The sequence below is a fragment of the Limulus polyphemus genome, unplaced genomic scaffold, assembly GCF_000517525.1.
Source record: "Limulus polyphemus unplaced genomic scaffold, Limulus_polyphemus-2.1.2 Scaffold5359, whole genome shotgun sequence".
NCBI lineage: Eukaryota > Metazoa > Arthropoda > Merostomata > Xiphosura > Limulidae > Limulus > Limulus polyphemus.
The window spans coordinates 13,418-27,681 of NW_013670969.1; the positions used below are offsets into that span (position 1 = coordinate 13,418).

Consider the following 14,264-nt stretch of genomic DNA (forward strand, 5'->3'; position numbering starts at 1 on the left):
TAAAAATTGAGAGTATAAAAAAATGACTTCTAGACAAACCAAGCTTACCTTTGGTTGGTAAAACTGTTTGTTCAGAAAAAGTTCGAAGCGTATAAGATCAATATTTACTTCCATGTTTATTTAGACCTACAGGAAAATTCAGCTTCGATTTAAACAGATAAGAATAGTATCGTAAAATAACGTAGAACTATTAAACATTTTTATCCATATAATCTTAGTGTTCAACACTCGTTTTTCTCTCTCTCTCTCTTTTTAGGCCAGGTGGTTAGGGCGCTCGACTCGTAATCTGTGGGTCGCGGGTTCGAATCCCCGTCACACCCAACATGCCCGCCCTTTCAGCCGTGGGGGTGTTATAATGTCGCGGTCAATGCCACTATTTGTTGGTAAAAGAGTAGCCCAAGAGTTGGCGGTGGGTGGTGATGACTAGCTGCCTTCCCTCTAGTCTTATACTGCTAAATTAGGGATGGCTAGCGCAGATAGCCCTCGTGTAGCTTTGCGCGAAATTAAAAAACAAACTCTCTCTTTTTATTCAACTCGTAACATATAAAGTGTCGTAGCAAAGAAATAAAAAAATAATCTGGAAGTAGAGCGTCCTCTGGGGATTTTCTGCTTTTGGCTTAATTTGTGTTAAGCTGATATTCTTAAAACAGGAACGCAAGAAACATACAACTTGTACAACCCGACTTTCAACTCTGTAATCTTAAAGCAGGAATTACCCAGTGGATCAGCAGTTAGTTTATGACTTACAACACTAAAATCCGGGGTTCGATGTGTAGAGCATAGATAGTTCATTGTGTAGTTTTATGCGTAAATAAATTTAAAACAGGAACAAAGGAAATGCGCAGCTAGCTAGACCCAGGAATCCCATAAACAGGAACACCGAAAATACGCAGCTAGCAAAATAGGAAAACAAACCAAAACACGTCTGATACTCACCTTGTTTGACCAGGAATTACCTCTTTTAAACGGCAAACTTAAATATTTTATCACCATTTAGTTATACAGAAGTGTTTTTACGTTACATTAAGACGATTTTGGAGCCTCATCATGTCGTTACAGTCCACGTCGCCACGTCCGGTCATGCTCAATCTGACGACTATGCATTTTGATAATATCTTTGTATTGTAGTTCCCATTGAAAAAGGTTCTGATGAAAACTTTCATGCCCAAAACACAACAATCCTCCCTAAACTGCTTTCCATAATCCATCTTGCGTAAGAGAATGCAGTTCCCTAGCGTTCGTTTCAACAGCCCAATCGCACAAATATTCATAGGTGCTGCATCTAACTACTTGACCTATATGTTTCCATATGAAATCATGTGAATACCAGTTTCATTCACCAGCTGCTTGAGGTATTTGACGATTGATTGGAAGGTATGACTGAAAGTCTTACCTTTTTGAACCCATACCCTGTTGGCTTCGTTTCCAGATGAAGATTCTTCTTGATAATATTTCCTACGGTTGTCTCATAGACGGCTTTTGCCACTGACCTTTGTGTTCGTGGACCTTCAATTGTCAGAAGGCGCCGCACTTTGCTTACCACAACAGAGTATGATTTTTTGAAGGTCTCTTTCTGGACGGTCCTGCTTCCCCAAATTGATCCATATTTTACATATCCTTCCTAAACGCGATCAATTTTCAGTGGAATTACACTACCTACAAAATGCCAAACATTGGCATAATGTAGTTTTGATACATTCTGTACCACTGCAACTTTATATTTGGCTATGGTGATTTGCTGATATCTATATTCAAAATGGTTTTAATATAATGTATTCAACCCTATACGTGTTAGTAAAAGCTTCGAGGAACCACAGATAGATTCACAGTCCGGCACGTAAATCACTGGGTACTGCCAAATTCTTAATGATATATTTTTTTTACCCATTTTTGAACCCTAAATTGATTTTTTATTCAGAAACCAATTCTTTAAGCAGAAGCTTAACTGGTTGTATAAATGATGTTCATTTCAAAGAACGTGTCTGCTTAGTTATATCCTGATAAACATCTGAAGGTCATGCCCCACAGCGACATGTCTGCGGACTTTAAACACTATAAACCTGGTTTTGATACCCATGGTGGGCAGAGCACAGATAGCCCATCGTATAGTTTGTGTTTAAACTACAAAAAAACAACAACTTCTTCCCGTATCTATACGGGGTCGCTATTTTCAGTTTTGGCAGGGTTTTTACGGCCGGATGCCCTTCCTGACGCCAACCATCCCCTAATTGCTAGTCATCTCCACCCACCGCCAACTCTTGGACTACTCTTTTACCAACGAATAGTGAGATTGACCGTCACATTATAACGTCCCCACAGCTAAAAGGACGAGCATGTTTGGTGGGATGGGAGTGCGAACCCGCGACCCGCAGATTGCGAGTCGAGCGTCTTACCCACCTGGCCATGCCGGGCCCTAACAACAAAAAACAACTGAAGGTCACAAACTAGACTGAAAATTTCACGTTGCATACATTCCAAGGTTTGACCTCGTGTCTTGTAAAATGGAAATTGTGTATAATTAAACTTTTCAAGACAGTTTTATGGCTTGCTTTAAATTTTCAACACTAATGTATAAATAAGGTGAGAGTAATTGAAGCTCCACAGCTTCTCTTGAACACAGTGTTTATTGTGCTTAGAATTTCCTGATGATGTGCAATACCATTACTTCCTAACTTATACAAACACGAGATCACAGCACATGTTTCTGTGTGCCATCAAGTTTAATGTTGAGGATAAATTAAACCACTAGTTTTGTTCATGTCCAAGGTTGTATCCGTATCTAAAGTTTTTCTTTTGTACTTTTAACAGTTAATTATTATATTAATCCCATGAGTTATGGAATTATCATTTTGTAAACTGTATTTTATATGCCACTTTTCATTCATATTAACTCTGAAATCGGGCGTATCTAAGAGGTTAGCGTACACGGATTGCGAATCTGAGGGTTTATGGTTCGCGTTCTGTTGTCAAAAACTCGCATTTCGCTCTTTGGAGGCGTCATAAGAGTGACGGTCGAATCCCACTGTTTGATTAGACAAGGATAGACCAAGAGTTGACAATGGCTGTTGTTGAATAGTTGCCTTCATTTTAGTCTATCGATTCAAAATTCACAGTCCGAGCACAAAAACCACTAGGACAAACCTGGAAAACCTGTACGTACGTTTTTATACGTTGATTCTTATATTTGAAAATAATAAAAATATTAAATAAGCTATTAATTAAATTTTTACCAAATCATTAAAAAACATTTTAAGAAAAACATAGATCTCAAAGAATATAGGATTGTTTTCCAGGTAAGATAATCAGTTAATGTTTATAAATTCAGGACGAATTTTGTGTACAGAAAATGATTTAGAAGAAGGTCCATAACAATCAGGATATTTGAAGTTCTTGCAAAAAAAAATCCGTTCGTGAGTACTTCTAAGAAAGATTCGGTGTTACTGAAGTAATAAGTACCAGTCATTGTCCGCTCGGCTTCTCGGCAGCACCCACTTGCTGGGAGGAATAAATATTTTCAAGAACTTTCAAAATCTATTTTACTCAAATTAAATGAAAATCTCAAAAAAATATTAGTTAAGAGCTAAACCTCTTAAAAATATATTTTTTTCTAACATTACATTTTATTGAGTTTTTAAGAATATAAATAAAGTTAGGAAAAAGGATATCCCGAATTGTTGATATTTCCGTTTAATACAGTATTGATTCACCGGCTAGGTAATTGTTAGTTTATTCCGTGAGAAACATAGAAATGAGGGGGGGGGGGATATGTAAACATCTAAAAATGAAATATTAAAATAACATTTTGGTGTCGGTTCTGAGAAGGGTAAGATTTCACACGTACAACTTGAATAACCATGTGTTCACAAAAAAATAAAATATTTAGGTATTCATAAATGAGCCCGTGTTTTAATACTACACAAACAAGTGATGTTTCTCTTTTAGTTCTGTGAAACTTGAGTAAATATGTGCCATCATATAACACTAATAACACAGTCCTTATCATAAGATGAAAAACTGAAATTGAAAAAAAAAATTGAGTTTATCTTGGACCAATTTCAACAGGATGTACACAGAGTTTTTATTGTCATGTTTACAACTAACGCGGAAAAGATTTATTGTGTAGTGTTTCTTTCAACCTAACAGCTTAGATAATCCGTCACTCGTGTTTATTTTTTCCCCCCTCAAACTACCCAGAGTCTGCTATGTTTTCTGACACGCATCGTAGCCTAAAATCGCTGTGTTGTTACTGTAAATTAGCAAAACTACTAACAGATGGTAAACATTGCGTCGTTTGAATTTAATATTTTTTCGGTTGCTTTTTTGTTATTTTACTTTGTTGATGTGCATAACACTTTTAATTGTTGTTTCGAGATTTTTGTTTTTAGTAAATCAGTGAAGTCTCTATAAAATTCTATGGTAATTTTTAGATGTATTTATGGAATAACACTCGGCTTCGAAGTTTAGTATCTTCAACTGGAACGTTTGGGGTTGTTTTCAGTGTTCTAAAGCACATAGCTACACTATGGGCTATTTGTATTATGCCCACCATGACTATGGGAACCCTTATTTTAGCGTGGTAAGTCAACTTGAAGGACACCTTATTTATTGCCAGAACGGAGATCCCAATTAGTCCTTGATGAAGAAACGTTCTTCTTTTAGAAAGCGCTCGGATTATAGGGTTTGTTATTTTTGTCTTTTGTGTTTAAATCTACGTGTTTTCTTAACGTGTGTGCATATCGTGCCTAATTTAAGTTCCTGACACCAGATGGAGGGCCAAACCAGTCAACAATACCCACCAACTACATGGCTATTGTTAAACGAATTATGGGAATAACTGTCACATTATGATACTTCAACAACTGAAAATACGGGGTGTGATCAGTGGTATATTGTGATTAGAACCTTGGACCTTCCGATACGCTCAGTGCCCTTGAGAATCAAAATATTTCTAACATTTTAAAATTGATAAGACAAGACACGTCAATAATAATTTCATTGCTTAATTTATGGTTTTAAACTAGATACTTCAAATATGCTTCTCAAGTTTTTCTTTTTTTCAGAGCTGTACTTATGGATATACCAGTTATATCAATAAGAATCACATAATCTTATAAAGACAACAATAGTTATGTTGTCTGTTTCAGATATTCACATTGCCAAACCTTTGAAAACTCAAGATGTTATAACTTCCTGAACTTCAGGGGCTCTCTCTACCTTATCTTGACCGTCTAAACTAAAGGTTCTTATTTTGCGGTCAAGATAAGATAAACAGGGCCCTTCAAGTTTATATACGGTCCAAATAAGGCTTTGAATAGGCTATAAATATTAATTTGTTAAATGTATGTACAGTTAACTTTCATTACTGCCATCATATAATTGGACGAAAGGCCACGTCGACTCTGAATATAACAGATATAGTATGGTTGACCTGTTATTACATATTATTCTTTGATTTTACTCATAAATTCTTAGAATAACTAGTAACTCAGGTGATGTCATGGTTTATTTAAAGTAGTAACAAACTGTTACATTGCTTGTTTAGGTAAAGTTCAAACTTTAATACACTGCGCAGATTTCGTAGTGTATGATTCAAAAGTTGATTACATTCATATAAATTCGCAAGAAAAAAAGTTCCTTTCGACAAATGTCATTCACACTTACTAGATGGCGCTAAAATTAATGATATTATTATTATTACTAATAGTTTACTATTTTCTGTTTAAAACTTCTTTAAAATGAAATTTAGGTTATTTAGGATAATTCTATAAAAGTTTGGTTATAATTTATTTCTTAGTTGTTCAGCTTAGGACTACTAACTGTTTTCATTTACATATATATATGCTATATATATTGACAATATGATAAATAACAAGGAAAAACATTTTTAAGACATCTATACTTCTTTAGAAATAATCTTTCCTCCAATCAGATAACTTGGACTCGTATTTAATATATACTTTAATTTTTACTTAATTCTGTATTAAATTTAATACTTCCCTATCGGTCTTTGATAATATATGAAGGAAGACGATTTAGAGGAGGCAATGGCGGGAAATGTGAGGTAAGTTAGTGTTCGGTATTTTTCCCCTTCACTTTTTGTTATATTTACACAACGTATAGGCGTGCGCCTTTTAATATGTAATGAAAAGTGTGTTTTTATTTTATACAAACTCGTACATATGTTATCAAATCGATAAATAAACACTTTTACCATCCATCAACCAAATTAGGGTTACTGTTTGAGTACGAGTCTAAGGCTAACCTGCCAACTATTGACTTGCTATAACTTATAAATATAAGTACTAATAATATATATATATATATATTAGTCTATCATTATAAAGTATACTGTACTACGTGTAACACTAAGTTCTGGATATACTTTCAGGTTGTATAAATATTTCATTTTTTTCAGATCTGAATAAATAAATAATATGAAAGGAAATCCAAAGCTTGAGTTTAGGACTACATATACTATTCATAAAACCGCAGGTTAGCCCTATTTGTTAGGGTAATGCTTGGTAAGTTTAAGCAAGTGTAGCTTTCACTGTAGTGTTCTTTAGAAAGCTGTTTGTCAAGTAAAAACTGCAAAATATATCACATTGCCTGAAAGTTAAGGTTTCTGTAATCCTAAAACAGTTTTAGATATACTTTGATCATAAAAACTAGAAATGTAACACTTATAAAGTTTTTATTGTTTCAAACTATGATTATTAGCCAGGAAAACTTTACTGAAATTGTCAATGTGAGTGATTAATGAAATATTCATGTTCTCTAATAGATATTGTATGAAACAAGGCTGAAAGTATCTAGTTGACTTTTAACGTGGGCTAAACAGACACTTGCTTGTCTAATTAAGTGTTTCTCCTGTAACTGAAGTTTTCTGTTGTTTCTGTTAATTAAAAAGTTCTCTGAATTCAGTTAATATATTAGGGCTGGATTAAGAAAATTTGGGACCCTTGGCACAGAGAACCTGGAGCTCTCACACCCCCTCTCATTCGTGGGAGTTACTGTATTTTTTCGGAATATAAAACACACACTTATTTTGAAGACAAAGTTTTGGAGAAAACTTTACTAACTCCATTACTATAATTTATTTTTGTATTATTTAGGGAGCATTATAAATAGTTATGTTTTTAAAAGAAAAAACTACTATTGTTATAAATAACACATTCAATTGAACTAAACTATGCATGCCTATTTAAATATATTTACACATGGTTTGTGTATATCGTATATATACATACATATATATTATTCATACCTTCGGTGTATAGGACACAAGCAGATTTTGACATCACATTTTGGGGTAAAAAAGTGCGTAAAAATACGGTAAGTTTCTGTATAAATATTTAAATAGCAAAAAAAATATATTTTGTGACTTCTGAGTACCTAAGTTACTTTTCTTTTCTTAACTATTTTTTGATTATTTTATGTCAACAAAAATATTTCCCACATTTCAAAAAACAATCCATAATCTTTGAATATTACAGCTTTGTCAGTTTTTAGCCTTCTTTAAATATGCTTGATCAATAGGATTTGTTAATACTAATGGAGTGAGGTTTAATAATTTAACATTATTCCCATTTACCCATATATATATATGTGAGAACTGCCTGTACTGTTTTGGAATGGTGATATGTACAATATACTTGCTTCTTTGGTTAAACACGTGGATTGAATTAACAACATAAAAACTCTCACTTCTGAGTGAACAGCTGGTTAAAAGATCATCTACAGACTAGTTGAACTCAAGAACAGTAAAAACTTTGTTAAATATACCATTTTGAATGTTTAAAGGCAGAATAGAAAAATGAATGCAGCATATAATGTCTCACCGGTTATTTAAATCACAGAAAGTGGCATTAAGACCAGTTCTGCACAGAAATGTTATTTCTGTCTAGGACAGTAGATACACAATCATTGTTTGAAATGTTTTATTTCCAAAATCAAAATACTTTAGTAATAGTGATATAATATTTTCTTTTTCTCTTACTCACCTGGTTTATTTACAACTTAAGAAATCCATGGCACATGTGTTAATCCCGCCCTGACATTGTTGGATGTCAATAAGTTATGATGTGTTTGTAACTTTGTCCATTTTAACTTATTTATATAATATAGATTGTCCTTATGAATTACTAATGCATTGCATCTTTAAAACTAACTCAACTGTATTAGTGTTAGTTTATAATGAGGGAGTACAAATACAACTTTTTCAATATGTATACTTTAATAGTGGCCTCGAGGAACCAAAGTTTATTAAATATTTTATATTCATTAAATAGTGGTTCTTTATAGTAAGCAAATAATTTTTAAGTTGAATTGGTCGAATCTAACATTGCAGGTTAAATTAAATGCCTTGGATTTTTTTTCTGTATTTGAAGTTTACTTTGGAGTATAACAAAATATTTGGTCATTAAGTTTCTCTTTGTTTTTTTATCAATGCCGAGGTTTCCATTCCACTTTGGAATAACTTGACGTGTACCAATAAGCTGGCAAAACTGACACATCAGTAAAAATGTTTTAATATATGTTATCATCAACTTGGTTAGGTAAACATTTAATTTATTTTCTCAAAGGTATTTAAATTCTTTATACATCTGTAGAGCATTCTTTTTGAATGTGTAGTTTTGGAACGAGGGATGAAGTTAGTAAATGATGGCTTAAAATATGCAAATTTCCTTTTGCTATTTTTTTTTAGCAGGACCGAAGAAGATGTTAGAAGGCTTCTACATCTTGCAAAGCTTGATGAAGAAGACTTAAAGCCAGTTGTCCAGTCCTTTTACTTAGCTCAAGATTTCACAAGAGAAGACCTTAAGCTAATGGAAGTAACTCCTGACATATTAAATCAAATACTCGAAGGTGAAAGGTGAGGAACCTTCTGTAATTGTTATATTCCAATACAATACATAACCTCATCTCACATATATCTTTCCTGATTCAGTGTTGGAAAAACTTTAACTTCATGACTAATGTTATGAAGTAAATATATAATAAATTACTCTTGAATGAATAATAAGATAACAACTTTGACTGAGAATCTTTTTTTTTCTGCCACTTTCTCTTTTTTTAGAACTTGGATCAGCCATAATTCATTATCTCTCTCTCTCCTCCATGGTATATTAATGTCCTTTATAGACCCCTTCCCCATAATTCATTATCTCTCTCTCCTCCATGGTATATTAATGTCCTTTATAGCCCCTTCCCCATAATTCATTATCTCTCTCTCTCTCTCCCCCATGGTATATTAATGTCCTTAAAAGACCCCTTCCCCATAACTATTTGAAAAGACCTACAGATGTTGTACCTATACCTGGGCAATTTTAAATATGATGTAGAATTTAAAATTAGCTGAAATGGTTTTAAAAAGCTACGTAGCAATTTGAAAACCTGAACTCAACATGAAAACATAATTATTTTGCCTCCACTACTTGAAATCCTATGTATATACAATCTTAATGGTTGGTATTATTGTATGAATTTTTTTTGTTTTATATTGTTTATAGTGAAGTTATGATAATTATTTTTTCTTTAATGTTTATTTTGCATTTTTTTAATTTTGTCTCCCAATTTCTTGTTAGTTTGTGCTGTTCATTTGAATAATTGTCACATTTTAAATTGATATTTAAAAATTTAATTAAGAAACTTTATTTCTACATCATAAACATGTATAAAAGTTTGTATTTTTATTGGTATTTGTTGTGGTTAAACCTTGGTATTTATCGTTTTTAAAATTAGCTTGTAAAGCAGCTTCAGGCATTGTTTCGAACTGTTTATTAGTTGACGTACAAGTATGAGATGACATTTATTCACAGAGTTATAATCAGAGGAGATAAATCAGATCCTGCAGTTTTATGTACAGACACTCAGACCTATGATATTAAAGAAGCAGGCACATCAAATTCTCTCCTGTTGCTTCCGTCAGTTGTCTGGCCCGATGAAGCGGAGACAAACGATAAGGATGACGGGATAACGATTGCTTCACAAGAGGTTAGTGGATTAACCCTTGCATGTGTTGAGTTGAGGTGATTTGCTGTCATTATCTCTGTCAACCTTTAAAATAATGAGTAAGGTTTCATGAGGAGAACTTTTTATTTTTTGGAATTGAATTCTTATCTTTAGAGCAAAAAACGCAACTGTAGAAGCTCATATAAAATAATGTCACGTCAAGGAAGAATGCTTAAAATGGCTGCATCTATTTTGGACGAAGTGAATTAATGCTAGCATGTGTAAGAAAACCTGTTATACAACATTATAACAAAATGATTAGAGAAACCCATAGTCACAATTTGACTTTGTTAAAACTCCTTGTGCCAACTTTTAAAGTAATTTAAATGTTTTTCATCCATTAAAGAACTAAAGTTGTTAATATAAACTATATGCTCACTAAAATTGTTCTTAAAATTAGTAACACTAAAAGCTCATTATTTTAAACTTTTAAACTCAAATATTTCTATTTAAACTTAATCTAAAACTTACCCCCCCTCCCCCCAGTGGCACAGCAACATGTCTGCAGACTTGCAATGCTAGAAACTGGGTTTTGATAATCATGTTGGGAAGATCACAGATAGCCCATTGTGTAGCTTTGTGTGTAACTTCTAATATAATCAAAACTAAATATTCAAACATTTCTATTTAAAGTTAGTCCAAATCTAAATATTCAAACCTTTCTATTTAAAGTTAGTCCAAATCTAAATATTCAAACCTTTCTATTTAAAGTTAGTCCAAATCTGAATATTCAAACCTTTCTATTAAAAGTTAGCCCAAAACTAAATATTCAAACCTTTCTATTAAAAGTTAGTCCAAATCTGAATATTCAAACCTTTCTGTTTAAAGTTAGTCCAAATCTAGATATTCAAACCTTTCTATTTAAAGTTAGTCCAAAACTAAATATTCAAACATTTCTATTTAAAGTTAGCCCAAAACTAAATATTCAAACCTTTCTATTAAAAGTTAGTCCAAATCTGAATATTCAAACCTTTCTGTTTAAAGTTAGTCCAAATCTAGATATTCAAACCTTTCTATTTAAAGTTAGTCCAAATCTAGATATTCAAACCTTTCTATTTAAAGTTAGCCCAAAACTAAATATTCAATTTTGGGCTAACTTTAAATAGAAAGGTCTAAATATTCAGACCTTTCTATTTAAAGTTAGTCCAAAACTAAATATTCAAACCTTTCTATTAAAAGTTAGTCCAAATCTAGATATTCAGACCTTTTTATTTAAAGTTAGTACAAAATTCAATATTCATTTCATACTGATATTTGGTATTTATTGACAGTTTAATCATCATTGTTAGTAATCTCAGTCTTGTATATCTGTGTGATGTGAACTGTCGAAGCATTTGGTATGTTTCTACAATAAGTTCCCATTGTGTTGTATTTTTGTTATCACATATTTCGAGATTATTTTACGTTTCATATGCATCGTTGAAAAGTTTTGTACGTATAGTAAGCTATTAATATCATGAAGGTGGCAGGAATCTTCCACAACTATCTTGAGCTTCATCTCTGTAGACCAAGAGTTCAGAAACTGAGATATCTGATGGAAGAAAATCTCTACACCGGGAAGGAGTACGAAGCAGACAATGTTGATGTAAAGGTAATGATTAACAACAAAAACGTCGATGTTAGGGAATGGTTAACCATATTTTATAAACAACTGGTGCACGCAGTATTTTGAATTTCTTTGCCAATATGGTCATTGAAGAGGGGCGAGTGGTTTATGGGATGAGAGCAATATAAAAATTATTGTGCTTTGTTTAGAAAAAAAAACAGGAAAAGTTAACTTAAGTCTGCTTAACTCTCAACATATTCTTGTCATAACAATTAGTTAGAATTTCTGTCCTGTAATTTTTCTCGCAACCTGACCTTTTTTTTAAAACAAGTGTAAATCTAAAATTTCATAATTTATTTATTATTCTAAGTTTCTTGATAAACACTCAGGAATATTAGAGGTAGTCACTAACAACTGCCCCCAGGGGCTCAACAGTAAGTGTGAAGGGTTTTAACTGTTTTGATGTCTGTGGTGGATAGCTGCGTACTTAACAACAAACTTGACAATTTTTTCTATAAACCTTACAAAACTATAATTAACAAAACCCAAGTGACATTCTGAAGAACCAGTTTTCAAGTAACGACTTACACTAATCAAAGTGGTGATAACTGTTAATTAGATTTACTTTTCTGGTACAATATCGTGCTCTACCGACTGAAACGTAGTTGTGGTTGAGAATGGAAGTCTAAATTTTGATTGTGTGCCTGACTTAAACGACAATCATTTGAGATAATTGAATATTTTAAATTTTTAAATCCAATCTAATTTACATATTGGATCACCAACTTGTTGACGCTGAGAAATCTTAGGACCTCATGGTTTATTTAGATTCCATGTTTTATATGAAAATATTGAAATGCGTACTTGTATCCTACATGAGTATTGGAAAAATGGGTTTATTTGAAAAGTTTTGTACATGATCACTATTAGGGTGATATTTAAAGAATTTAGAATTATTTATAAATATCCGACTTACTGTATTATACATTCTTGTTTTATTAGATGTTATGATTCTTTTCACGATTACTTTATAGACAGTAATTTTATTCTCGTTCTGTACGTTGACTTAGTATGAAACTGAAAAATTAAAAGTATCAAAATTACCATTTATTTTATGTGTTAATAAATGTCTCTCACAATAGTACACATTTGAAGATTTATTGAACGTGATCCAAGCTAGTCCGAAAGAACTTCAAACAGCTCTACGAGAATTGCAGGCATGTTGTATTGATGGTGAGTGTTATGGTCACATTAAGTATAAGGTTGTATTAACGACGTGTGTAGGTCACAAATGATGGTTCTGAAGAAAGAGGAGTATCGTGTTTAAGTTACCAGAACCGAAAGAGTTAGCAACATGTGCTCTATAAATCTTTTAACCTCCCAAACTACTGTATTGACTTGTAATTACACTATTAATGGTCTACATTAATAGTACCACATACTGACTAATGCTATGTTTTTTAAAGAAAACAACCAAACGATATTGAATGAAATTATGTGGTAAACATAAGATTTATTGTCACGTAATTAGGGAACATGTAACGAACAAGACAGAGTTTTAAAGGAATCTGGATTTTGATTTCTATATTACTCCATCCAGTCTTACAGATTTTTGTTTTGTTTTTAGGGTTTTGGAGGATGCTAGATTTTGATTACCAGTTCTCGGTGTTCAATCACATAGTAAACTTAGTTGATTCGAACTCGTGGCCCTCGGATGGTATTCCTTTACAAGCTGTGCTTGACACTCTGGAAGATCTTATACCAAGGTATAGTTTTCTTTAAATCATTCTTTTCTAGGATAGCCAGCCAAATAGTTCATTCAGAATATAGAACTCGTCCTTTCTTTTCATTTTTTTTTTTTAATAATGCTAATATTTGAATTCAAAGTTAAAATATTTTATAACAAACAGATAATTGTGATATTTAAGTAAAACTTTTGGTTTACTCTGTTTGATTATCTGTTTCTCCATTTGTCTCTGCTACATAACATTGATGTCATTATTCTCATATGTCCAACACCACACAACTCTGTGACTTTAGAGATTTTCTACTTGTTATTTGGAGCTTAATCACCAACACTTAGCTGTGATTGTCACACACTGTTGCTAATGGGATACTGTAGAAGTGACTGTCACATACCGTTTCTAATGGGATACTGTAGAAGTGACTGTCACACACTGTTTCTAATGGGATACTGTAGAAGTGACTGTCACATACCGTTTCTAATGGGATACTGTAGAAGTGACTGTCACATACCGTTTCTAATGGGATACTGTAGAAGTGACTGTCACACACTGTTTCTAATGGGATACTGTAGAAGTGACTGTCACACACCGTTTCTAATGAGATACTGTAGAAGTGACTATCACACACCGTTTCTAATGGGATACTGTAGAAGTGACTGTCACATACCATTTCTAATGGATATTGTAGAAGTGACTATCACACACTGTTTCTAATGGGAAATTGTAGAAGTGACTGTCACATACCATTTCTAATGGAATACTGTACAAGTGACTGTTTCTAATGGGATACTGTAGAAGTGACTGTCACATACCGTTTCTAATGAGATACTGTAGAAGTGACTGTCACATACCGTTTCTAATGAGATACTGTAGAAATGACTGTCACACACTGTTTCTAATGAGATACTGTAGAAATGACTGTCACACACTGTTTCTAATGGGATACTGTAGAAGTGACTGTC

General features: G+C 32.8%; 1 protein-coding gene and 1 long non-coding RNA gene across 7 annotated transcripts in view; one reads left to right on the forward strand and one right to left on the reverse strand.

Moving 5' to 3' along the window:
- The first annotated feature begins 4,540 nt into the window (after positions 1–4,540).
- The window catches only part of LOC106472474 (sister chromatid cohesion protein DCC1-like), a 16,152-nt gene continuing 6,428 nt past the window's right edge, over positions 4,541–14,264 (forward strand). The window contains exons 1-7 of one of the 6 annotated variants that reach the window (XM_022401047.1): positions 5,964–6,061; positions 6,416–6,521; positions 8,705–8,872; positions 9,819–9,993; positions 11,474–11,602; positions 12,700–12,790; positions 13,185–13,323. In XM_022401047.1, coding sequence (XP_022256755.1) covers positions 8,826–8,872; positions 9,819–9,993; positions 11,474–11,602; positions 12,700–12,790; positions 13,185–13,323 — 581 coding nt within the window. In that variant the 5' untranslated portion in view covers positions 5,964–6,061; positions 6,416–6,521; positions 8,705–8,825. Of the gene's footprint in view, positions 4,577–5,963; positions 6,062–6,415; positions 6,522–7,277; positions 7,333–8,704; positions 8,873–9,818; positions 9,994–11,473; positions 11,603–12,699; positions 12,791–13,184; positions 13,324–14,264 lie in introns of those variants that run through there. The other 5 variants (XM_022401042.1, XM_022401043.1, XM_022401046.1 and 2 more) reach the window with 5 other exon arrangements.
- LOC111089137 overlaps positions 9,969–14,264 on the reverse strand; it is a 25,990-nt gene continuing 21,694 nt past the window's right edge. The window contains exon 3 of the long non-coding RNA XR_002613470.1: positions 9,969–10,056. This is a non-coding gene — a long non-coding RNA (uncharacterized LOC111089137). The remainder of the gene's footprint in view (positions 10,057–14,264) is intronic.